The sequence below is a fragment of the Geotrypetes seraphini genome, chromosome 10, assembly GCF_902459505.1.
Source record: "Geotrypetes seraphini chromosome 10, aGeoSer1.1, whole genome shotgun sequence".
Lineage (NCBI taxonomy): Eukaryota > Metazoa > Chordata > Amphibia > Gymnophiona > Dermophiidae > Geotrypetes > Geotrypetes seraphini.
In genome coordinates, this window is record NC_047093.1 from 112,698,758 (window position 1) to 112,723,158 (window position 24,401).

The window sequence follows — 24,401 nt, forward strand, 5'->3', positions numbered from 1 at the left end:
ATTGAAACAAGACACCAATTGTGACACTATTGGGGTCGTATATTTGATCAAGTGTCTCTGCCCATTGTTATACATTAGCCATACAACAAGGTCCATACGCACCAGGATTGTGGAGCATTTGTGTATGATCTGACACACCCACTTACCCAGCATTGGCATGAAAAAACTCACCACATTGCTAATTTGAGATATCTTGTGTTGGAAGCACTGAAGATTCAGCATAGAGGCCACCTACCAGCAGTCCTATGGAAGAAAGAAAAAAAGTAGATTTATAAATGGCAGTCACACTGTGGGGCCTCAGCCTCAGTGATGGGCTTTTTAAAGAATTTTTGATCTTTGTGGGTTTTTTCCTCTTTTAAATTTTTCCCAGATGTATGAAGTCACTTCCAGGTTGTTATATAATTGGTCAAAGTGTGGATGATTCTCAGTTTCAAAATAAGTGAATATAGAGTGAGGTACCCTCCGGCATTCGCCAAAAGTATATTATAAGTTGATTATGTTTTTAGATGTTGGAAGCTATACTGATAGGTTTAACTTTTTTTTTTCCTTATTATTTTTTATTTTCAAATTTTACATAAAGTGTACAAAATACTAAAATACAATTGATGAATACAGAATATCACTTTTATATCTAATACATCATATTTCTAAATATATTTTTCCCCCTCTCCCTCCCCCCACCCTTCTATTACTTTTCATATATTATTTTTAATTTTCAAATTTTACATAAAGTGTACAAAATATTAAAATACAATTGATAAATACACAATATCACTTTTATATCTAATATATCATATTCTAAATATATTTTTATCACCTCTCCCTCCCTCCACCCTTCTATTACTTTTCATTCATACATTACGTATTGTATAACATATTATAACATATTATGTAGAAATTATTTTCATTACCCCCCCTCTATGTGTGTCATAAAAAAGATATTTAAAAAAAGAAAAGAAGAAGAAAAATCCTACTATTTATTCATTGCAGTATTTTGTCAATGGCCCCCATATTTTTATAAATTTAGTATATGTCCCTCTTTGTATTGCTATCGTTCTTTCCATTTTAAATATATGACATATTGTATTCCACCAAAATGTATAATTTAGGTTGTTATAATTTTTCCAATTATTAGTTATATGCTGAATGGCAACCCCTGTCATAATTAATAAAAGCTTGTTATTTTCTGGTGAAATTTGACTTTTTTTCCTCATCATCATTCCAAATAATACCGTATCATATGATATAGCTATATGATTTTCCATCAATTTATTAATTTGTGGCCAAATTGAATTCCAAAAAGTTTTAATATAGGGACAATGATACAGTAAGTGATCTAATGTCCCTGGTTCCAGATTACAGTGCCAGCATTTATTGGACTTAGAACTGTCTAATTTTTGCAAACGTGTAGGGGTCCAAAAAGCTCTATGTAATAAAAAGAACCAAGTTTGTCTCATAGATGCTGACACTGTACATCTCATTCTCCAAGACCAAATTAGTGGCCATTGAGATGCATTAATTTGATGCTTAATCTCAATGCTCCAAATATCTCTTAGACCATTTTTTGGTTTTTTATTCAAATATCCAGATATTAATTTATACCACAATGCGGCTTGATGTCCTAGGAAGTCTGCTTGAAAACATAAGAACTTTAAACTATATTGATTATTCAATGTTTTCCATTCAGGGAACCCAACCTGAATGGCCTGCTTCAATTGCAACCATTTAAAACTTTGTGTTTTACTAAGACCAAATCTATGTTGCAATTGTGAAAAATCCAGCAGTTTACCTTCTGAAATAACGTCATCTAAAGATCTAATGCCTGCAATAATCCAGTTCTTCCAAAGAATTTGAGCTCCGCCAATTTTGATCTTGGAGTTTATCCATAGAGATTGATTTGTTGATTTGTTTATTGGGATAGGTGTTAATTTACTAATAAATCTCAACGTTTTCCAAGTATCCATTAATATTTTGTTTTCTCTGTATCTTCTAGGCATGTTAATACTTGGAAGGTGAACTAAATTTAGGGGAAACATAAGGCGCCATTCCAAATATAACCAATCTGGTACATTATCTATAAGTTCTGGGAGGATCCAATACATACCCTGATGTAGAATATAGGCTTGATGGTACCTATAAAAATTTGGAAAATTTACCCCTCCCTCCTTAATTGATTTTTGCAAAGTTACTAAAGCTATTCTAGGTGTTCTACCAAGCCAAAGAAATTTCGTTAAAATGCTATTAATCTTTTTATAAAAGGACCCCTGAAAATAAATAGGTATCATACTCATTTGGTAGCAAACTACAGGCAAGATCATCATTTTAATAGTTTGAACTCTCCCCCACCAAGAAATATGTAAAGGGTTCCATTGCTCACACAACTCCGTAACTTTTTTTAATACAAATTTTTCATTTTCTTTTACAGTATCTTCAATTGTATTTTTAACTTGAATGCCAAGATATTTAAATCCTTCTTCCTTCCATATGAACGGAAAATCTTTAAATAGTCCTTTTACACAATGAACATTTAAGGGTATAACTTCAGATTTATTCCAATTAATTTTATAACCTGAAAATTTACCAAACTTATCAATTAATTCCAATAAAGAAGATAAGGTAGATTCTGGATTTTTCAAATAAAGCAAAATATCATCAGCATAAGCCGAAATTTTATATTCCATATCTGAATATGGAATACCCTGTATCTCCCCCGTTTGTTGTATTGCTAACAATAAGGGTTCTAATATAATATCAAATAACAAAGGAGATAAAGGACAACCCTGTCTAACTCCCCTCCGCAATTGAAATCCATCAGATATCATATTATTAATATTTAATCTTGCAATCGGGAAGCTATACAAAGTTTTTACCATTTGTATAAATCCAGAACCTATACCAAACCATTCTAAAGCTTGATACATAAAATTCCATTCTACCCTATCAAACGCTTTTTCTGCATCCAAGGAATCTGTAAAAGTCGGTTCATCTATTTTTTTTGATAAATTTAACATATGAAACAATAATCTAGAGTTATTAGAGGAATGTCTTTTAGCAACGAAACCCGTCTGATGCATATCTATAATATGTGGGAGAGCTTTGGCTAATCTCAAAGCCAAAATTTTCGCCAAAAGTTTATTATCCACATTTATTAAAGATATAGGCCTGTAGTTCGAAACCAAAGTAGGATCTTTATTTGGCTTAGGCAGAACAATTATTATTGATTCAGCCATGTACCTTTAATATCACCTTTTATAAGTTGTGTTTGATATAAATTTAGTAAATGTTGGGAAAGGATATTTTGAAATGTTTTATAAAATTCTACTGTATAACCATCACCACCTGGAGCGGATCCAACTCTAAGAGATCTCAATGCTGTTTCTAATTCTTTTAATGATATAGGTTCATCTAAACTCCGTTTTATATGATCAGGAACCTTAGGTCCATTAATTAAATCTAAAAAATTTTTACCATCTTTTTGTCTCTCCAAATAAGGCTCGGAAGAATACAGATCTTTATAAAATTTTAGAAATTGTTTTAAAATTATATTTGTTTGATTTGTTATTGTACCATTATCATCTTTTATCCCATTAACATTAGTTTTCCTTTTTTTTTGCTTTAAGATAATTTGCCAATAATCTCCCCGCCTTATTAGAATTTCCATAATACACTGCTTGTTTGGAAAACAAATCCTTTCTTATCATTTTTGAAGTTAATTCATTATATTTACCTTTTGCTTTCAACAGAGCTTGCAATATCTCATTTTCCCATTTATTTATCAATTTAGCTTCTAATATTTTGATTTCTTTTTCTAATTCTATATATTGCATTTTATTCTGTTTCCTAATAAAAGCTGAATATGATATAATATTACCCCTCATAGTTGCTTTAAATGCATCCCATACATTCTCAATAGATGTATCCTCCACTAAATTCATTTGAAAGAAATCATTAATTTGTGTTTTAAAATTTTCCAAAAATTTATCATCCACAAGCAGTGCATTATCAAATCTCCAAAGAGGTCTACCCTTTTCCATTTTATCCAATTGTAATTCTATCCATATTCCTGCATGATCCGAAATAATAATAGGATCTATGGAAGCTTTAATCACCTGTTGCACTTCATTTGTTGAAACAAAAATATAATCTATTCTTGAAAATGATTTATGAACCTGTGAACAAAATGAAAATTCCTGATCATTAAAATGAAGAATACGCCATATATCTTTTAAATCGCATGATTGAGCCAGATTATCTAAACCTAATGATTTTATACTTTTACTTGGTTTTTTATCCAATAATGGATCCATTACAGCATTAAAATCTCCAGCCACTACTAAATTAGAAGTAGCCAGTGGTAACAACATATTCTGTAATTTTTTAAAAAATTCTGATTGATTCGAGTTAGGGGCATATATATTAAATAACGTCAGGGCATTATTTCCCATACCTATATCAACATGTATCCATCTTCCATGTGGGTCTGAATTTATTATCTTAATCTTGGCCATACATTTTTTGTTTATAAGAATTGCTACCCCTGCTTTTTTACCATCTGCTGGAGCAAAAAAACATTCTTTTACCCATCCACCCGTTAGTTTATGTGATTCTTTTGTATTAAGATGGGTCTCCTGCAGACAGTAAATATCCGCGTTTTGCTTTTTTAAAAATGCTAATACCTTTTTTCTTTTGATTACATGATTCAGGCCATTGACATTAATAGAGTATATCTTAAAAGACATTATATATTTTAAATCTTATCTGTATAATCTTCTTCCCCTCTTCTTTCATATTTAGAATCCATAAAATGTTTTCCATGACACACATATTTACCCTTGAAGTATCCAATCCCTTATTTATTTTTTCCTTAATCATTCTAGTAAATACCCTCTTTTTCCCTCCCTTTCCCACCCAATATAATGACTGCTTAAGGATACACATTGGAACTGCAACCCGAACATTCTCCTCCCCTCTAGGCAACCAATACTCAATCAACATCCCCTTCTATCTATCTATATTAACCTTTAATATCTTTAGTCATTTTTTACTTCTAACATTTCATTAATGTATCTTCATCCATTTATCAATTTTTAATTTATATTTCCCTAGTATTATATTTTACATCATAAAATTTTATCTTAAACATATATTTAATATGGTATTAATATTTTTTCTATATCTTATTCTTTCTCTCTTTATATTTTTATTGTCTTTTCTTTAGATCATATTTTTCTTTCTTCAGTATTTCAATATCTCATACTTTTATAATTTTTCATAATGTCATCAAAACCAATCTTAATGTTTTAAATTAAAATGTCATAGGTTCTGATTTAGAAAGAAAGTCTTTTAGTTTTTCTGGATCCTCGAAGTACAAGGATTTATCTCCTGATGATACTCTCATTTTTGCCGGATAATATAGTCCATATTTATATCCTTTTTCTTTTAATTGTGGTCTCATGTCTAATAGTCTCTTTCTTTTATTTGCTGTGTTTTTAGCAAAATCCGGCAAAAACCATATTCTGGATCCTTTATAATTTAGATTTTTGTCTTTTTTGGCAGCATTTAATATTTCTAATGCTTGTTGGTATCTAAGCATTTTGAATATTAGTGGTCTTGGCCTGCCTTGATTTTCTACATTTTTAACTGGGATTCTATGCGCCCTTTCTATTTCTAGTGGTTGTTTTAAATCCAGTTGTAATATTTTTGGAATTAAGTTTTCTAGAAAATGTATAGCATTTTTTCCTTCTAAATTTTCTTGTATTCCAAAAAGTTTAATATTTTTCCTTCTTCCTCGATTCTCATAGTCTTCCAGTTGATCTTTCAATTTATTCAATTCCAGACTGTCATTTTTGCATCTGTTTGTTTCACTTTCTATGACCTCCATTTTAGATTCTAGTACAGTTGTTCTTTTATTATTAACTTCCATTTGTCTGTGGATGTTCAATATTTCTTCCTTCATTTCAGACATATTGGTTACAGTTTCCTTTAGCATTTGTTTAATTTGTCTTAGTTCTTCCATAACTTCTGCTTTACTCAATATGTCAGGTTCTTCAACAGGAAGTGGGATCTTGCTTGGTTTATTTGATCCTGCTTTTGTCTTTTTGCTGACATACCAGCCTCATTTTTGTTTTGTCTGGTACTTGCCATGTTGTTGTTTTCTTTTTCTTGGGTTTTACTTTCTTTATATTTATTAGGAGACACAAAAATCTATTTCAGTCACAATTCCCAGTAATCTGTCTTTGATATCTTACTATACCAGCTTAAAAGAAAAAAATGGTGAGGAAATATTAAAATCCTCTAGCTCTCCTATCTTAGGTTTTATTTCAGTTTTGGCAGTACCAATTTCTCTTGTTGCTTTGCATTAGCACTGAGATGACATCAAATCTTTGTCAGTCACTCCATCAACATCTTATCCAAAAATAATAATCAATAATAGAGAAAATAATCCTTTTTTCTTTTTTTTTTTTTTTCTCTCTCAGGATTTCGTTCTAACTTCGGCAGTAGGATTTTTATTGACAGTTTTTTTCTTTCTTTTTCTTCCTCTCTTGTCTGTTATATCTCCCAATGCCGCACTGAGAAAAAAAACAAAAACCAAAGATCAAAGGGGGAAACTCTTTTCTTTCTCTCTCTGTCTTCGGGTAGTTCAATGCCTTCAAGCTCCTTCAAATTCGTCTGTCACCTATCCCTCAGCACTGCATCGCTCCGGCACAGAGAGAAAAATGGCGCTCCCTCTCCCTGATTTCTTCACTTTCAGGTTTTATTTTAATTTCGGCGGAGGAAGGCAATATCTGTCACAACTTTAGTTTCTAAAGAATCGACTACAGGGGGGCAAATTCACAATTTATTGCAGTCTGTCTTCAGTCTCTTACCGTCCCAGTAAAAGAGATAGAAAGTCGCCGATTCTTCGCCCTCAGTTCTCAGTTTAGCGCCGGCAGGAGAGGACAGCTTCAAAAACCGCCACAGTTCTAAAAATCAGTTTATAACGGTTTCACACCAAAATCGATCCCTCTCCAATTCTCTTCACTGCTATTTCCCCTCTCTCAATGCCTTTCCTCTAGTCAGTATGAAGTTGGCTTAATTTAATTTACTTTATGAGTAATTTGTTCACCTATATCTCGCCGTTTAGTGAAGGAAATATACAAAGATTCAACAACTTGCCGTGAAAAACCGTCAAAAGGGAAACAGACCTGTTCTTTCAGGGCTTTATTTCAGACTCGGCAGCACTTTCTTTCCGGTGATCTTAAGTCTTTTATTTATTTTTATTTTTTTCCCCATCCGCTCTCAATATCGTTCCAGCACAGAGGAGAAACGCTTTTTTGATTCCTTCCCTCAGGCTTTGCTTCAATTTCGGCGGATGAAGATAATATTGATCTGCCACAAGTTTAATATTATCAGGTAGTTATTTTCATTGAAAATCGGCAAAAAGAGGATATATTTTTTAATAATCTTTGCCTAGATGAAGAGGAGCGTCGCGATCACACGTCCATTTGTGTTCGCGTTAAGCCACGCCCCCTGATAGGTTTTACTTTATTAGACCAGCATACTGAGAAGTCTCTGTCGGGTTTTCTGAAGCAGTGCTGGCAAAATGTGTCAGAACTTTCTAAAAGATTGACATGCTTCTCCAGAGTCGGGAGTGGAACCAGAGGACTGGAGAAGGGCGGATGTGGTCCGTCTCCACAAAAGTGGAAGTAAGGAAGAAGTAGGGAATTACAGGCTGGTAAGTCTGAGTTCTGTGTTGAGCAAATGAATGGAAACACTTTTAAAACAGAGACTGGTGGATTAAAGGACTGGAGGCAACATGGATTCACTAGAGGTAGGTCTTGTAAGATAGATCTGATCAATTTCTTTGACTGGATGAGAATTGGATAGAGGTAATGCGCTATATGTGGTGTTTTTAGATTTTAGCAAAGCCTTTGACAGTGTTCCACACAGACGTCTAATAAAAAAACAATGCCCTTGGGATGGGTCCCAAAGTGGCGTGCTGAGTCAAGAACTGGTTGAGTGGAAGGCGACAGAGGGTAGAGATCAATGGAGATCGCTCTGTGGAAAGGGATGTTGCCAGTGGTGTGCCTCAAGGTTCTGTTTTTGGGGCCTGTTCTTTTTAACATTTTTGTAAGATATATTGCTGAAGGGCTGTCAGGTAAGATTTGCCTCTTTGCAGATACCAAAATCTATAATAGAGTAGGCACTCTTGATGGTGTGAATAACACAAGGAAGAACCTAGCAAAGCTTGAAGAATGGGTCTGGAATTTGGCAACTAAGATTTAATGCTAATAAGTGAAAGCTCACGCATTTCAACTGCAAAATCCCGAGGGAATGGTACAGTTAGGGGGTGAAGAACTTTTGTGCACGAAAGAGAAGCAGAACTTGTGTGTGATAGTATGTGATGATCTTAAGGTAGTCAAACAGGTTGAAAAGGCAATGGCAAAAGCTAGAAGGATGTTTGGGTACTTAGGGAGAGGAATGGCAAATAGGGAAAAAAGAGGTATTGATAAGACTTTGTAAAACCTCATTTAGAATATTGTGTACAATTCTGGACCACTAGGAGTTACAGCAGGACTGGTGGAGGCCTATAAGACATCGGGAGGGAGGCAGATAGGGTACAGATTCTTTCAGGGCAGGGAAGAAAGGGGCCTGGGTGCAGAGACTGACAGGGGAGGGAGGGAGGGAGGGGGCTGGATACAGATCCTGGTAGGGAAGGCAAGGGAGGAAGGGAGGGGGAACAGGGTGCAGAGCCTGGCAGAACAGGGAGGGAGGAGGGCTGGGTCTACGGCACATTGTTCTTGAATACTAACCCCCCATATTTATATTCGAGTCGACCTTTTTTCCTCTTTTTTGGGGGGGTGGAAAAAAGGTTGCCTTGGTTTATATCCAGGTTGGTTTATATTTGCATATATATGGTAACTAGTTTTCTTTGTGTTTAGCATTGTTTTACAACAATCCCAGAAACCTTTCTAGAATTTGTGTTTTTGCCATTTTTGTCTAATGCCAAATTTTGAATTCCGTTTATAGAATCCCCTCAAAATAGGCAGCACAAATGCCAAAAGACATCACAAGTCTGAAATGGAAATGTTTCCTGGCAGCTGTCCCAGGCTGTCATAGAGAGCACTCACGTAGGAAGAGGAGAATGCAGGTGATGCTGAAATCAGAGAGCATAGTGTTGAAGTAGATGGAAATGAAGGTCCATATGGAGTCATGGTACATTCAGCACAAAAGCTATCCCATAGCAACCAATACTAGGTCATTGTAAGCGTTCTTACTAACTTCCAGTTTTTCATTAAGAAAGTCTTGTAGCAAGGAGGAGTCTTCACAGATGTGGATTGTTATAGAGTATCCTGCATTGCTGCAGGATAGAATAGCCTGTATTTGGCCCTGACCAATTTCAACTGTGATCTAAGGACCAGTAGTTGTCTCCTGACATGTTATTATATCCTTGAGAAGGTTGGGAAATATTTTTTTCCTCTCTTATTCCACTGGGATTTTGAACTGTGCTTTCTGCAAGATTTCTATAACATACAGATGGCTTATTGTATTGGAAGTGTTAAGTTGAGGATACTGTGCCCCGCCCTGTAGATGAACCAGAGAACAATGTGTTTGTTCAATTTCGAAGGGTCCTGCAAAGGTTAAGAGTTTTGGGAGCAGCCAATCTATAAATACCATAACACCTTTACCTCTACTCTTTCAGCAATTCCCAGCATTGTGTGCAATTAAGGTCCTCCAAGTTAAGTTTTAGTTGGGAGATTTGTTTTGCTCCACACTGTAGATCTTGCACCATAGTTTCCAGATTATCAGTTCTTTGCATTACAGAGGTGAGATTCACCTTTATATCCCCATTAATAAGGCTTTTGTTATTGTTGTGAAGTACTTTTTTTTATTTGAATAATTTTGTTTAGTAAGGCCCACAAAATTACTTCCGAATTCTTGATAGTTGCTGTCATGCTTGGAAATGGTGGTTCACATTTTGAGTGCTGAGCACTTGATTGCTGGAAGATTGAAAGTTCACTTCGGTGGGTTTAGCTTATGCCATGATACAAATGTACTCCAAAATAGGTACAAAATAAAGTAGAAATCCAGCAATAAATATGATCTGTAAATAGGCTTCTCCAGAGTTAATGGATCAGATTGCCATTCAGATTGGAGTTTTTCAGCTTGGAGAAGACTGCTAGGGGAGATATGAGTGAGGTCTACAAAATCCTATATGGAGTGGAATTGGTAAACATGTTTCAGAAAGTATAAAGACTAGAGGATACTCAGTGATACATAGTGGCAGATTTAAAAGAAATAGGAGAATGTAGTTTTCACTCAGCATAAAGTTAAGCTCTGGATTAAGTGGTAAAAACAGATAACATAGTTAGATGCCATCGACTCGTGTTCGAGTCCTAGCAACTTGATCTAAAAAGAGATCAGTTTTGTGTTAGTCTGGTAAGGTCCTCTAGTGTTATCCCCATGGTTGTTTTCAACATGTCCAGTCATCTGATTGCTGGTCGCCCTCTTCGCCTGGTTCCTTCTATCTTCCCAAACATAATGTCTTTCTCCAATGATCTTTCTCTTCTGACAGTGTGACCAAAATAAGACAGTCGTAACTTTATCATTTGGGCTTCGAGTGACTTAGCCGGTTTGATCTCTTCCAGAATCCTTGTTTCCGCAGTGTCCAGCTTTTGCATTTCTAATTGACCACTGAGAAAATGAGTGCTTGGACAAATCTGATCTTCGTTTGGAGTGTTATTTCCTTGTCTTTGAATACTTTGTCAAGAGCCTTCATTGAAGAGCGACCTAGTGCTTATCTGCAGAGTATTTCTTCCCTGCTAATTGCTTCTTTGTTTACGAAAGAGCCCAGCAGATAGAAATCCTCATCATCATCATTTTCCGTGTTTATGATTTTCGTTTTGTTTATGTTCAGTTCTGTTCAAGACTTGAACAAAGGGGCCAAAAGAATTACCAGAATGGACTCTCTCTCACCCAACATGACTGGGCTAGAGGCTCCATTCTGTGAATTCAAATAACAGACATGAGAATAAGCTGTGTAATAATCAAATACATGTTTATTAATGCCTTTCATGTCTGGGGAGAGCCAATACACGTTATCAAATTTTCTGTGCTCTCCAAAGGAGGGTTAAAACCAAAGACTTTTTATACTTAATCTGATATCATTATAATAATTACCATACTTTAGAATACAATGGCACAGTTGATCACATGACTTCCTTCCCCCGAATACCTTACGTCACTTTACATTTAAATCCTAAATTTAATGTTAAGCCCAATTTTTAAACCCAGCATGTGGCAGTATTTTACTTTTTCTATCCTTATATACTTGAAATAACTTTCCTTAAATGTGATGTGCATCCTAATCTATGAAAAGCAGACATCCTTTTAACTTCTGTATGAGAACTTTACTAATTATCTTGTGTGTTTTAATCTCTGTAAAGGCTGTATCCTGTCCTTCTAGGAAAATCATCACCTCTTGTTTCATTTCCTGAAAGTTCTTAACATAAGCTTCCTCTATCCATGTCAGCATGTTCTTTTTCTTTTCTAACTCCGGGCTATAAGAATTACATCTTATAAAAACTTTAATATTGTCATTCAGTTTGATACTATCATAGCCAATATAAAATAACCTTTTACAGACAGTTCCACAATTCACCTGTCTCATTTACCCCTAATAATTTAAAAGTTTTAATCTCCTTGTATCACCTTACATGCTTTTATTTTCCAGTTTTAATTATTAATAGCACCTGGCCATGCCCATATCGATAGTTCTAATCCCATTTATGACTTTCAGCTTTGAACATAAGAACATAAGCAGTGCCTCCGCCGGGTCAGACCATAGGTCCATCCTGCCCAGCAGTCCGCTCCCGCGGCGGCCCAAACAGGTCACGACCTGTCCAAATCACCAGAAGGGGCCCCCATGCCACCTTGGTTTCCTATTGAGTCCTATCTTCCCATCAAAGTCCTAGCCCTCCGGTCTTGCACATGCACGACCTGGTCGGGTTTCTATACTTATTTTCTGGTTAGCTTTCTCAGTATCCCACGATCCCTTTATCCCTCAGGAATCCGTCCAGTCTCTGTTTGAATCCTTGTACCGTACTCTGCCCAATCACGTCCTCCGGTAGCGCATTCCAAGTGTCCACGACCCTTTGGGTGAAAAAAAACTTCCTTGCATTCGTTTTGAACCTATCTCCCTTCAGTTTCTCTGAATGCCCCCTCGTACCTGTTGTCCCCTTCAGCCTGAAGAATCTGTCCCTATCCACCCTCTCTATGCCCCTCATGATCTTGAAGGTCTCTATCATATCACCCCTGAGCCTCCTTTTTTCCAGAGAGAAGAGCCCCAGCCTATCCAACCTCTCGGCATATGGGCAGTGTTCCAGCCCTCTTACCAGTTTCGTTGCTCTCCTTTGGACTCTCTCGAGTACCGCCATGTCCTTCTTGAGGTACGGCGACCAATATTGAACGCAATATTCCAGATGCGGACGCACCATCGCTCGATACAGTGGCAAGATGACTTCCCTCGTCCTGGTTGTTATGCCCCTTTTTATGATGCCCAGCATCCTGTTGGCTTTTTTTGAGGCCGCTGCACACTGTGCAGATGGCTTCAGTGATGCATCCACCAGCACTCCCAAGTCTCTCTCAAGACTGCTTTCTCCCAACAATGCCCCCCCCAATTTGTAGTTGAACAACGGGTTTTTTTTTCCCTATATGCATGACCTTGCATTTTTCCACGTTAAAGCGCATTTGCCATGATCTATAATGTAGGTTTTGCATGTTTCATTGCTATAAGGCACATACTCTGGTGTGTCCCAGCAGCCTTGTCACAAGCTCTGATTTACAAAGAAACATGATGGCAGATAAAGACCAAATGGCCCATCCACTGCCTTCTCTTCTCCCTAAGAAATCCTATGTGCCTGTCCAGTACTTTCTTGAATTCATCTCTACCAGGAGACTATTCCACACATTTACCACCCTTTCTGTAAAAAGAATTTCCGTAGATTACTCCAGAGCCTATCACCTTTTAACTTCATCCTGCACCCTCTCATTCTGGACTTTCCTTTCAATTGAGTTTATGACTTTCATAAGAACATAACATAAGAACATAAGAAATGCCTCCGCTGGGTCAGACCTGAGGTCTATCGCGCCCAGCAGTCCGCTCACGCGGCGGCCCACCAGGTCCAGGACCTGTGCAGTAATCCTCTATCTATACCCCTCTATCCCCTTTTCCAGCAGGAAATTGTCCAATCCTTTCTTAAACCCCAGTACCGTACGCTGCCCTATAACGTCCTCTGGAAGCACATTCCAGGTGTCCACCACACGTTGGGTAAAGAAGAACTTCCTAGCATTCGTTTTGAATCTGTCCCCTTTCAACTTTTCCGAATGCCCTCTTGTTTTTTTATTTTCTGAAAGTTTGAAGAATCTGTCCCTCTCTACTCTCTCTATGCCCTTCATGATCTTGTAAGTCTCTATCATATCTCCTCTAAGTCTTCTCTTCTCCAGGGAAAAGAGACCCAGTTTCTCCAATCTCTCAGCATATGAAAGGCTTTCCATCCCCTTAATCAGTCGTGTCGCTCTCCTCCGAACTCTCTTGAGTAACGCCATTCAACTTTGACTTCTCAGTAGATAACAGCATGTCATCTTTGTTTCTGGTGATGAGCTTGTATCATCTGCATAGTGTAGGTTGTTTATATTTTGGCCACCAACTTTGAAACCAACGCTATCTTCTTCCAGTTAACATAGCTGGGTTTAAAAAAATGTTTGTACAAATTCCTGGAGGAAAAGTTCTTGAACTGTTATTAAGACAGACCTGGGGAAATTCACTACTTGTCTTTTGGATTTGGGGGGACTCTACTATGTATTTGTAACCTGAACTGGCCACTGTTGGAAGCAGGATGCTGGTCTAGATCAGGGGTGCCCACACTTTTTGGGCTTGCGAGCTACTTTTAAAATGACCAAGTCAAAATGATCTATCAACAATAAAATTTAAAAAACAAACAAACCACAAAGCACACTGAAAGGCAGAGAAAATGTTAATTATCATTCATATTCCGGGGTTTTTTCAAAGAGGTCAAGGCAGATGACTCTATGCAATGTCACCTCAGTAACAACCATACAAAAATAGACAAATATACCCCCTCCCTTTTTACTAAAACATGATAGCAGTTTTTAGCGCAGGGAGCTGCGCTGAATGCCCCGCACTGCTCTCGATGCTCATAGTCTCCCTGCGCTAAAAAATGCTATTGCAGTTTAGTAAAAGGGAGCCACAGTACAAAATATAGACAGCAGATATAAATTCTCAGAACGGACACATTTTGATCACTAGATTGAAAATAAAATCATTTTTCCTACCTTTGTTGTCTGGTGATTTCATGAGTCTCTGGTTGCACTTTCTTCTTCTGACTGTGCATCCAATATTTCTTCCCTTCTTTCAGCCTCCTGTATGCTTCCTTTCCTCCAGACCTCATTCTCTCCCCCAACTTTTCCTTCTTTCTCTCTGCCCCCTTCTTTCTCTCTGCCCCCTTCTTTCTCTCTCTTCTCTGGTTTCTCCCCACTTCCATCTGCTCCCTTCTCCATTCCCCACTTCCATCATTTGCCCCTTCTCTCTCTCTCTTCTCCGGTTTCTCCCCACTTCCATCATCTGCCCCCTTCTCTCTCTCCCTTAAGTTCTCCCCAGTCCCATCATCTGCCCGAAGAAGGAAAAGATTGAGGTCAATAAAGGAACACATCTTCCCCTGCCAGAAGAACCGAGAGGGAAGGCCATGCCAAGATCAAACTGAGATTAATAACCCCTCCCATGCACCAAAATAATGCATGCTGCCAGCATTTTTTTTTTTTTTTTTTGCATTGGCGGAAAGGATGCGACAGGCCAAAACAAGACCACTGAGCTAGTGCAAAACTTTCCCCGATGCCAGACCAAAAGCTACCTCTTTCACGACTGACCGCCTGGCCGACAGAGGGAAGTGGGGGAAAAAGCGGGAATCCGATTGCTTCCAATTCCCCGGATGGGGCACACACTGACTATCACGACGCTGCCTCCTGTACCGACACTGACATGGAGGGAAGGCAGGACCACCGCCAAACAGACACACTCCCCTTAAGGACGGACTCAGAGAGGCCTCCACTGACACAGCCAAGGGCCCGGACCTGAGGAAGCCCAGGAACAAGGAAGGTGCTCCGTGATGGGCTTCCTGCCAAAACTCATACGACTTCTCCAATGTGCTGCTCAGCATAGCTGTCTCAACCAGACTGGGTAGACTTGCCGCGGGAGGGGAAAGGGAGAGGAGGGAGTTCGCAGAGTCGTCCACCAGCAAAAAGAAATAAATTAAATCCTGAAACGCCCATGAAAGCAGGATCGTCGGTTACTTGTTGTTGTTTCTTCAGTGGGCCCCTCGGGAGAGCTTGGGGCGGCAGTGGGGGACGTCAAGGAGAGGAAGGCTGATCGACATGGTAGATCGGGACGGCAACACGAGTCTATCACGGAGCCTGGGATGGGCTCTGCGATCGAATCGCATTGCCTTCCCAATCTACCGGTCAATCGCAATCGACGTATTGGGCACCCCTGGTCTTGGATGGATTCTTGATCTGACCCAACAGGGCAATTTTTAAGTTCCAAACATAGATCATGCAAAACTGGCCATGGCTGTAGCTACCCATAGAAATCTTGGCAAATTAAGCTATTATTTGTCTTCTCATTCCTCTATATCTATTTGCCTGGATTGCAGGGTACAAAGACGAGCAGAGAACCTAACATTTCTCTCTTAATTTACAACACCTAGTAACATAGTAAATGTCAGCAGATAAATATCTCTTCGGTCCATTCAGTCTGCCCAAAAAGGTGTTCAGAGTTGTATCTGATACTCTTACAGTTTCAACCTACCTATAGCTTTCTCTTTCCTCAACCCATCCCTCCAATTCCTCATCACTCTCTTCTTCCCCAGTCTTATTCTCCATTCTTTCACTAAATCTTCCTCTCTGACCCTATCCAGCATTTCCCTATTTCCCCTGTGTCCAACATCCTCCTGTCTCTCTATCTTCCATTGTCCATCATTTTTCTCCCATCTTCCCTCTTTATTCCCAGCATGCCACCTCCATCTCCCTCCCACCCCAGATCATTGCCTATTCTGCCCCACGTGTGGTAGGTCCCAAAGTCTCCCTCCCAACTACTGCTGCCTGGTGCCCACCTTTGACACAATGCAGTAGCAACAATCTAATTGGTTTGGGTAGGGTGGGCCAGCTGTGCATGAGGCTCAGCTGCCCTGTAGTCTGTCACTAAGGCAAGGGCCTTGCAGTAGTCTTGATTGTGGACTGGCTCAGTTTGGCTGCTTAGTATTCTGTCTACAGAGTCCATGAGCAGCTGAAGCTGTGCAAAGGAGACTGCCAACTTCTCCTTCAACCTGTCTGTTCCAGGGTCCAATCTAGCCCATGTCATATATATGCCAGTAATCAGATGACACTGCTAGCTGACGTGTGTGTATCAGGGCTTACCCCCTGGCTGGAATTCAACTGTAGTGAAGCTGGAGACTTGGCAGGGGTGAGCACGGGAGAAGGTTGGAGATGACACAGCACAATTAATTTTAATAGAAGTGCAATGAGAGAGATAACAGGAAAGCCAAGTCAGAGCAAAACCCTCAAAATCCAAATGAGATCAGCATATCAAGTGCTGCAAGCAACAGATAAGTCAGGAAGGATGAGAATTGAGCAATTCTGGGCTGCTGCTTGCAGAATTGCCCTTGGATCTGGCAAGGAACAGGTCAAAAGATGAGAGTTACAATAAAAGATACCACAAACTTCCCCACCTGCAGGAGACCCTCTGCTCCACAAACATAAACGGACACACAGCTGCTTTCTGGGATCTGCTGTCTTATATTGCTTATAGACTCCAGAATCTGAAATCTTGCCTTGAATAATGACAGTCCCATTCTTTGGATCTCTGGACAAAATGACTTTGATAAAGAAGAAATATCAGTTTTTCCTAAAACAGTCATCATGTCTATTTGTAGAATATATGAATTTTCAGTAGATGCTTTACTGTGTAAGATATTCACTTTGTTTTGTATCACTTGAATTGATGAATCTTGGCTTTCTAATGACTTGGGAAAAAAATGTCAAAAGTCATTCTTTTGGGAGTGACTAGTATTTTAAATGCCTTCAGCCTGTCTTGATGCTGTTTTATAGAGACATTCAACGTGCCCACAGGGTGGCGGCAGCTCTCCAGGCTGGCATGTGCTTCATTAACAACTACAACATCAGCCCCGTGGAGCTTCCATTTGGTGGATACAAGAAATCGGGTAAGTGGTTGTATTGAAGTAGAAAAACCTATGGGCTGTTGTGGTAGTAACAGAATACCATGGAGGTAATTGTGAAAATGTTGCTGAAATTTAGGCGCTTGGATGTTGTCTACCAAACAGGAATTCTATATTGACAATTATGCATGTAATTGCCATCAACTATAATAAAACCCTTAGCGTGCCTCCGGGTGTCCGTGCCTCCGCATACGGAGTAGGACCCTGCGGCAGTTTCTCCATTGCCCTCCCTCTTCATGCGCATACTCGACAATGGCTTACCCCCACCCCAGCCAGCCTGTGCCTTGATGAATGGCAAATGTCCAGTCCTCTAGGGGTCCAGGCGCACAGACAGGGACTAACAGGGGTTCCCCAGCCCAAGGGTAGCTGCTGGGCATGGGGGAACATGACTGCAGCTCTTTGGCATTGTGACTGGGGTTGCTTGCCCGGGAAGCCAAGGAGCTGGAGGTAAAAGGGAGGAGAGTAGAGAATGACACGGGGAAAAAAATTTATCACCGTTCCCAACACGTCTCCGTGAGCTTGTCCCCGTCTTTGCCCCTTCCCCGTGAGCTCAGTCCTCATTTCTGTCCCATCCCCGCGAGCTCAGTCCCCATCCCTGCTCCGTCCCTGAGAACTCAGTCCCTGTCCCCGCCCTGCAAACTGTCAGATCCCATCCACACAAGCCTTGAATAGTCATGATTTTATACTGAACTTATTTTATTAAAGTATAAAAAGAGACAATATTCTGTACAATTGTCATTTTTTAAGCACAAATTATACAAAGCAAGGATCAACAAAACCCGTATCCCCTCCCTGTCACAAATATCCCCCAAACTATTGTGAAAACTGAACAAACCAAATTACTACAGAATGCTGCATAGAAAAATCAAGCTAACAGGAATAGTGTTAGGTGAGAGCCCTAAGCCAGTTGGAAGCTAAAGAAGCACAGCCTGGGCTTTGCAGTCCCCAGTTATGTTTAATACCAGCTCTAGCAGGATACATATTTCAAATCTGAAATATTCTAATCACAAAATATAAAATAAATTTATTTTTTTCTATCTTTTGTTATCTGGTAATTTTATTCTTCAAATCACATTGGTCTCAGGCTTTGGTTTTGGGTTCCTTCTGTCTTCATCGTGGCATGGCTGGCTCCTGAAGGTAAAATAGGTGCAAGAGGAGATGCCGAGTCTGACACAGGTGCATTTTTTTTACCACGTGGGCAAGCTTTTTCACCGTTCAAATGAGGAGATAAAAGGTCTTGTCTCCATTCCCACGGGGCGGTAAAAGGTCTTGTCTCCTTTCCCGTGGGACAGTGAAAGGTCTTGTCCCTATTCCCACAGGGCGGTGAAAGGTCTTGTCCCCCATTCCTGTGGTAAACCAATTGCAAATTTCTCCATTACTGTGGATTTACTGCGGTGACCACAGGAGAGCTGTGATCGGACATCTTGCCTGCATCTCGGGGACGCATCCTATCTACCTCCACAATTGCCCCAGCTGGAAAATGCAAAAAAGCTGAATCCTCCCTGCCAACCGACTGGAAAGGACATGAAATCCTTGCAGAGCAGGGGAGACAGAAAGAAAGACAGACAGACAGGGGGCCAGGGAGAGAGACAGAAAGACAGGGGGGCAGGGAGAGAGACAGAAAGAAAGAAGACAGAAAGAAAGGGGGACAGGGAGAGAAAAAGAAAATCAAACAGAAAGAAAGAGAGAAAGAAACCTCTCAGCGCTCCATTGTGCTAAAAGTCTACACATCTATTCTAGCACCTATTAATGTAACGGGCTTAAACACTAGTTATAGAATATTAGTGTAAATGGGCATTTACAACACTTAGATTCTCAGAGAGAACGTGAACTCGCAGACCTTGAGCATGCGCACATGCTCAAGGCCAGCACAGAAGAGGAGGCCAACATGCCGGTGCTACATTAAAGTAAGAAGAGGGCTCTGGGGGACTTCAGGTCGCAGCGGGGGGGGAGGGGGGTGCCCGATCACAGCAAGGGGGGGTGCCCGATGGCGGCGGGGGGATGCCAGATCGTGGGGGGGAGGGTGCCGGTTCATGGGGGGGGGGGCACTCGCAAATCGAGGCGCGCTCGGTTTCTGAGGCACCGATTTTGCGAATGTTTTGCTTGTCTTGCAAAACACTCGCAAACTGGTGCACTCGTAAACCGAGGTGCCACTGTAATTAGCTTTGCCCTAGGGTATGATTTGCTCCTCATTTGACCCTAAGGTTCAGATAGGTTTGCTGGCAATAGTAAGGAGATATGCCAAGTTGGGAAATGTGTGTTATAATTTATTAGTAGTAGAAAATATGTATATTGGCATGGCAAGCAGCAATTGTTATTACAGATATAATCACATTTGATAGCAATTATCAACACAACTAATAATTGTTCCTTGTGCAACCTTAGTCTTTTCCTAATAGAACGAAGTGTAACCTAAACTAACCATGCTTCAATGATCCTGAATCACACTTAACAACTTGGTAATATCTCAGCCTGTCTAGCCCTGGACCATAGGGAATAAAACACTGTCCCCATCTGAATTGTGGAACACACATGGATTGTGGCCTGCAGCTAAATTCAAAAGTCTATCTTCTTTTATCTGCTGAACTCCAAGTCAGAATACTTTAGCTCTGACCTTGTATAGGATGTCTCAGTATCTTTGGCATCTGTGAGAAGGTCAACTCAACAATGACACTCTGTATGCGCACAGCATGTCTTGATTACTGTTCTTAATTGTTGCTGAGATGTTGTTCTGTACTGGATCTTACTCGGCACAGCACATTGCTTTACTTCTCATTGAGTACACTTCTTGAGTACAATTACCACATATTTATCTGATAGTTCAACATCTAGGACTTGGATGACAAGTCATTGTGCAACACTTGACCCAATAGAAACATGAATAGATTCCAGCACAGAAAAGTCTTTAACTGTTTGGAATCAGAAAAGGTTTAGTGATTATTTTCTTAGTCTTGAATGGAAACGAAGAAATCTACATTTTCCAAGAATAGTTTCCTCTAAATTTGTGGACCACATCCAAAAAAAATCCATATTTTTTGTCTCAAGAACATTTTATTTTTGTTCCTAGAAAACTGCTTATTTTGTGTATTTGGTTCGGGGGTGGGTGTATGATTTTTTTTTTTCCAAATGAAAGTCGCAAGCAATACATGAAGAAAACATTGTCAACGGCACTTCAGTAACTCTGGTTACAGTAGCGAACATATCCCAGTACGCTCAAGCCATCCAGTAATAATTCTGAATAGCAGAATTTGGAACACATGATACAATTGGTTAAGCACTAGTCCCACTTTTTAAATTTTTAATTCTTTATTTCAATTCTTTAACAAGTCCAGAATATAATAAGAGCATATAACTTCCAAACAAGCACCAGAATTACAGTTGAAAATGCATTTTTTTGCTACTTCAGCTTGTCTGCGGTTTTCTTTGCTCACATGGACCCCTGAGGAAGGCGTGTTCGCCGAAACACGGACCGTGTAGGGTCCGGTTGGATTTTTATCACAGTATTTTTTATCATTGTACTTTTTGAATTGAATTTTCATAGTTTTATATGTCAGTGTTTAATAAATTATCTCCAAAACATCTGTATCCACAGTTTTTGAATAATGACCAGACAACAAGAGGTAGAAAAAATAATTTTATTTTCTGTTTTGTGATTACAATATGTCAGATTTGAAATGTGTATCCTGCCAGAGCTAGTGTTAGAAGGCAGGCGTGAACTAGGACCTAAAAGAGAGAAGAAAAGTCTTTTTTAAATTATTTTGTTTACATCACAGAGCCGGCATGGGTTTAGATATGTTGTATGGAATCTATCCCCTTTCAAATTTAGAGTGCCCTTTCATTCTCCCTACCTTGAAGAGGGTGAGCAATCTGTCTTTATCTGCTAAGTCTATCCAGGCCCGAAATAAAGTGTGGATTTACAAGAAAGAAGATTAGCACCCTCCACCGCTTCTTTATCCCTTAACAGTGCTTTATTTAGCCTCCAGAATTTTCCTCCTGTCTCATCTTCTTTTCCTTACTGTTATTCAAGTCAGTGCATGGTCCAACAGTGAGTGGATCTCCAATCCTGTAGTCTCCTGCCATAACATCTACGTTTCTATAAAATATATAATCAATTCTGGTATAAACTTGATGTGTTGTTGAGTAAAATGTAAATGCCTTCTGACTTGGGTGATGTAGATGCCAAATATAACAAGTTCAGTTTAGAGAATGACACTGGGACAAAATTTTCCCCATCCCCACAGGAATTCATTTTCCCATCCTGGTAAATTCTTTTCCTGTCCCTGCCCCATTCCTGCAAGCTCCGTCCTCATCTGCACAAGCCTCAAACACTTTAAAATCATAAGTGTGCGAGGCTTGTGCGGATAAGGCAGAGCTTACAGGAATGGGACAGTAACAAAACCCACAGGGATGGGGAAATTGAGTTCCTGTGGAGACGGGGACAAATTGTCCCCGTGTCATTCTCTAATTCAGTTGTTTGAGCATCATGTGTAATTACCTCCTAAGGACAACACTTACTTCATCCCTACCTTTAAAGTGGTCAAATCTAGCATCCAGAGTAATATTTCAGTCCCACCATAATAACTTCCCCTTCTCTAAATGCCAGCACCTTCTGTTCCACCCACTTATAAAAATCTACTTCTCCCATGTTGGGAGTATATATATGGATGGTAATCTTTTGTTTTGTTTTGTTTTTGTCCCTGATACGTTCTCTTAATATCCAGTCCTCTACAACCTGCATCCTTCAGCTTCCCTTCAAACTCCTGCCTAAGTAGGATTACCATAACCGCCACCTGGGCCCTTGCCAATTAGAGCTACAAAATATTTCTGAAAATAATCTTCGCTATAAGTCCTTAAATAGGTATCTTGTAAGAGTTGCCCACCTCAGTCTATCTCCTATAATGCCATTTTCATATTTGGCCCATTTATTCTGTGATCCAATTTCCCCTGCTCCTTTGACCCCCCCAATGATTCCTTCTTCCCTACCCCTTCATATCCTGCATCTCTGGGAAAGAGCCATGCTGTCTGTTCCACCATCCCTCAGCTCTCCCCACTCCCTTATATAGTGGTACTGCTTCCTCTTTGAGTTCATGCTTTCCAACAGGCCCCTTCTCCTGCTTTCCTGATATATCCCTTCCCCTGCTTTCCATGTATATCTTCCCCTCTCCCCAGTCCTTCTTTCAAAATGTGCCATATGCCCGTTTCCTCAAATGCTACATAGTTCAGTAAAGAGTTTATATTCAAATGTCCAAATAACTCTGCATTTCTATCTCCTTATTGTCCACCACTCTCTAGCATTGCTTCCATTTGGTCCAAGACCCTTTATGTTACTGCAGTTATTTCTCTGACCTAGTCACTGAAGGTAGAGCAGAAGGTAGAACTTTTTATATCTTCCAGAACCCTTATCACTCTTTGTGCATCTTCCTACCACGATAGGTACAAGGGGGTGCTGAAAAGTTCTCAGCCCACCCAACTAACTTCCTAAATTCTGAGTGTTATTTTGCTACTTTAGCTGAAGAGTGTTTTGTTTTGTTTTTTATTACGTGCCAATTTACAGAAACAAAATTCTGTTTTGACATTGTTTCAGATCATTGATTGAACCATATCCACATCATTCTCTTCTTGGTTGGACTGAGAACTTTTCAGCACCCCCTCGTATACCAAAAGGAATAACCATCTACATTTAATATTCTCCTTGCGCATTATCTCAGTGAAAGATCTTGTTTCTCTTTTCTGCAGTGTTAGTTGGGACGTCACTATAAAATTTCAACAGGCATTTCTACTTAATTATGCTCTATTTGTGCCTTTTGAATCACTTTACCTTTATCCCTGTAATAGTGCTGACACATTAGATACAGTATCTTGAAGTGTATGTTCTCTTCTAGGGCCCAGGCTCCAGTGTGTTCTATCCACTAGCACACTCTGTCCCAGCTCTTACTGGATCTCTGTAGGGGTGTAACCCATCCTGTTCGCTGGGTGAGGCAGCTGTGTATATTACAAATATTGAAAGGGCAATGTTTTTCACTTTTCTTTCTGATTTGTCTTACAGGTTTTGGAAGAGAAAATGGAGAAGCTGCAATACACTATTACTCTCAGTTGAAGACCGTGTGTGTGGAGATGGGAGATGTGGAGTCTGTATTCTAAGTACTCCAGTAATAATCAACACCACAATCCATGGAGAAAATATTTTTCTAATGTTGCGTCTAACCATTTCAATATGTACCAGATAGAAGCATTATAAAATCCTATTTCACTAAAGATTTCTGTGGGGTTTTTTTCTATTAGTATTGTAGGAAAGGAGAGAGTTGAAGAGGTGATTCTTTCTAGACAGTCAGGATTACTGGTTAAAGTTCTTGAGATGGTGCAGAATCTCTCTGGAATCGAAATTCTGGCTAAAAAAGTTTTAGTACATAAAATAAAACCAATAAATAAAGTTCTTCCAAACAGGTCACAGTCAATGGATAAGGGTAAGGGAAGTAAAACCTGTCAGAACCACCACATCTACCAGACCTATCACATCCACTTCTGTTCCTTATGCATATCTTAATACTAGATCTGTAAGGAATATTTTTAATCAAAGATTGGATCATCAGCAAGCAAATAGCCTGTCTTTTTCTAACATAAACTTGGCTATTGTCTGAAGAGGATCCAATAATAAATGACCTACCAGATAATTTTAAAATTCACATGCTAAATCCTGAAGGATTTGAATTTGAACTATTGGATTCCAAAATGACCAATCAGTTAGAAATATTAGCCTGTAAAATTAGCAATAAGGAACTAGAAGAATCCCTTTCTTGCATATTATTTTATGTCCCACTGAAAAGTTGCAAACTCAACCACTCTAAAAGGCAAAAAGTCCTCTTCTACAAAGCAATATCAACCGCAACAGGTGAGGACTCCAGTAGAAATCAATCCTTGCTGATTATAATACCGCTCTCAGAACCCTGTGATGTCCTAACACAATAGTGTTTGGAACCATATTACCAGGTAAATGATGTCTTTCATTGAGTCGGTAAGTTGTATGCAAAAAACCACAAACATGCAATAAGCTCGTATGAAGTGCTAAATGTAAATATAATAAATATGCTAAAAAATTTTTTGCACTTATCTTTC

At 39.3% G+C, this 24,401-nt stretch overlaps 1 protein-coding gene across 1 annotated transcript in view; it reads left to right on the forward strand.

Moving 5' to 3' along the window:
* The window catches only part of ALDH9A1 (aldehyde dehydrogenase 9 family member A1), a 183,141-nt gene extending 159,598 nt beyond the window's left edge, over positions 1–23,543 (forward strand). The window contains exons 10-11 of the mRNA XM_033960396.1: positions 17,161–17,273; positions 23,335–23,543. Of these exons, the coding sequence (XP_033816287.1) occupies positions 17,161–17,273; positions 23,335–23,429 (208 nt within the window). The 3' untranslated portion in view covers positions 23,430–23,543. The remainder of the gene's footprint in view (positions 1–17,160; positions 17,274–23,334) is intronic.
* The last annotated feature ends 858 nt before the right edge of the window (positions 23,544–24,401 follow it).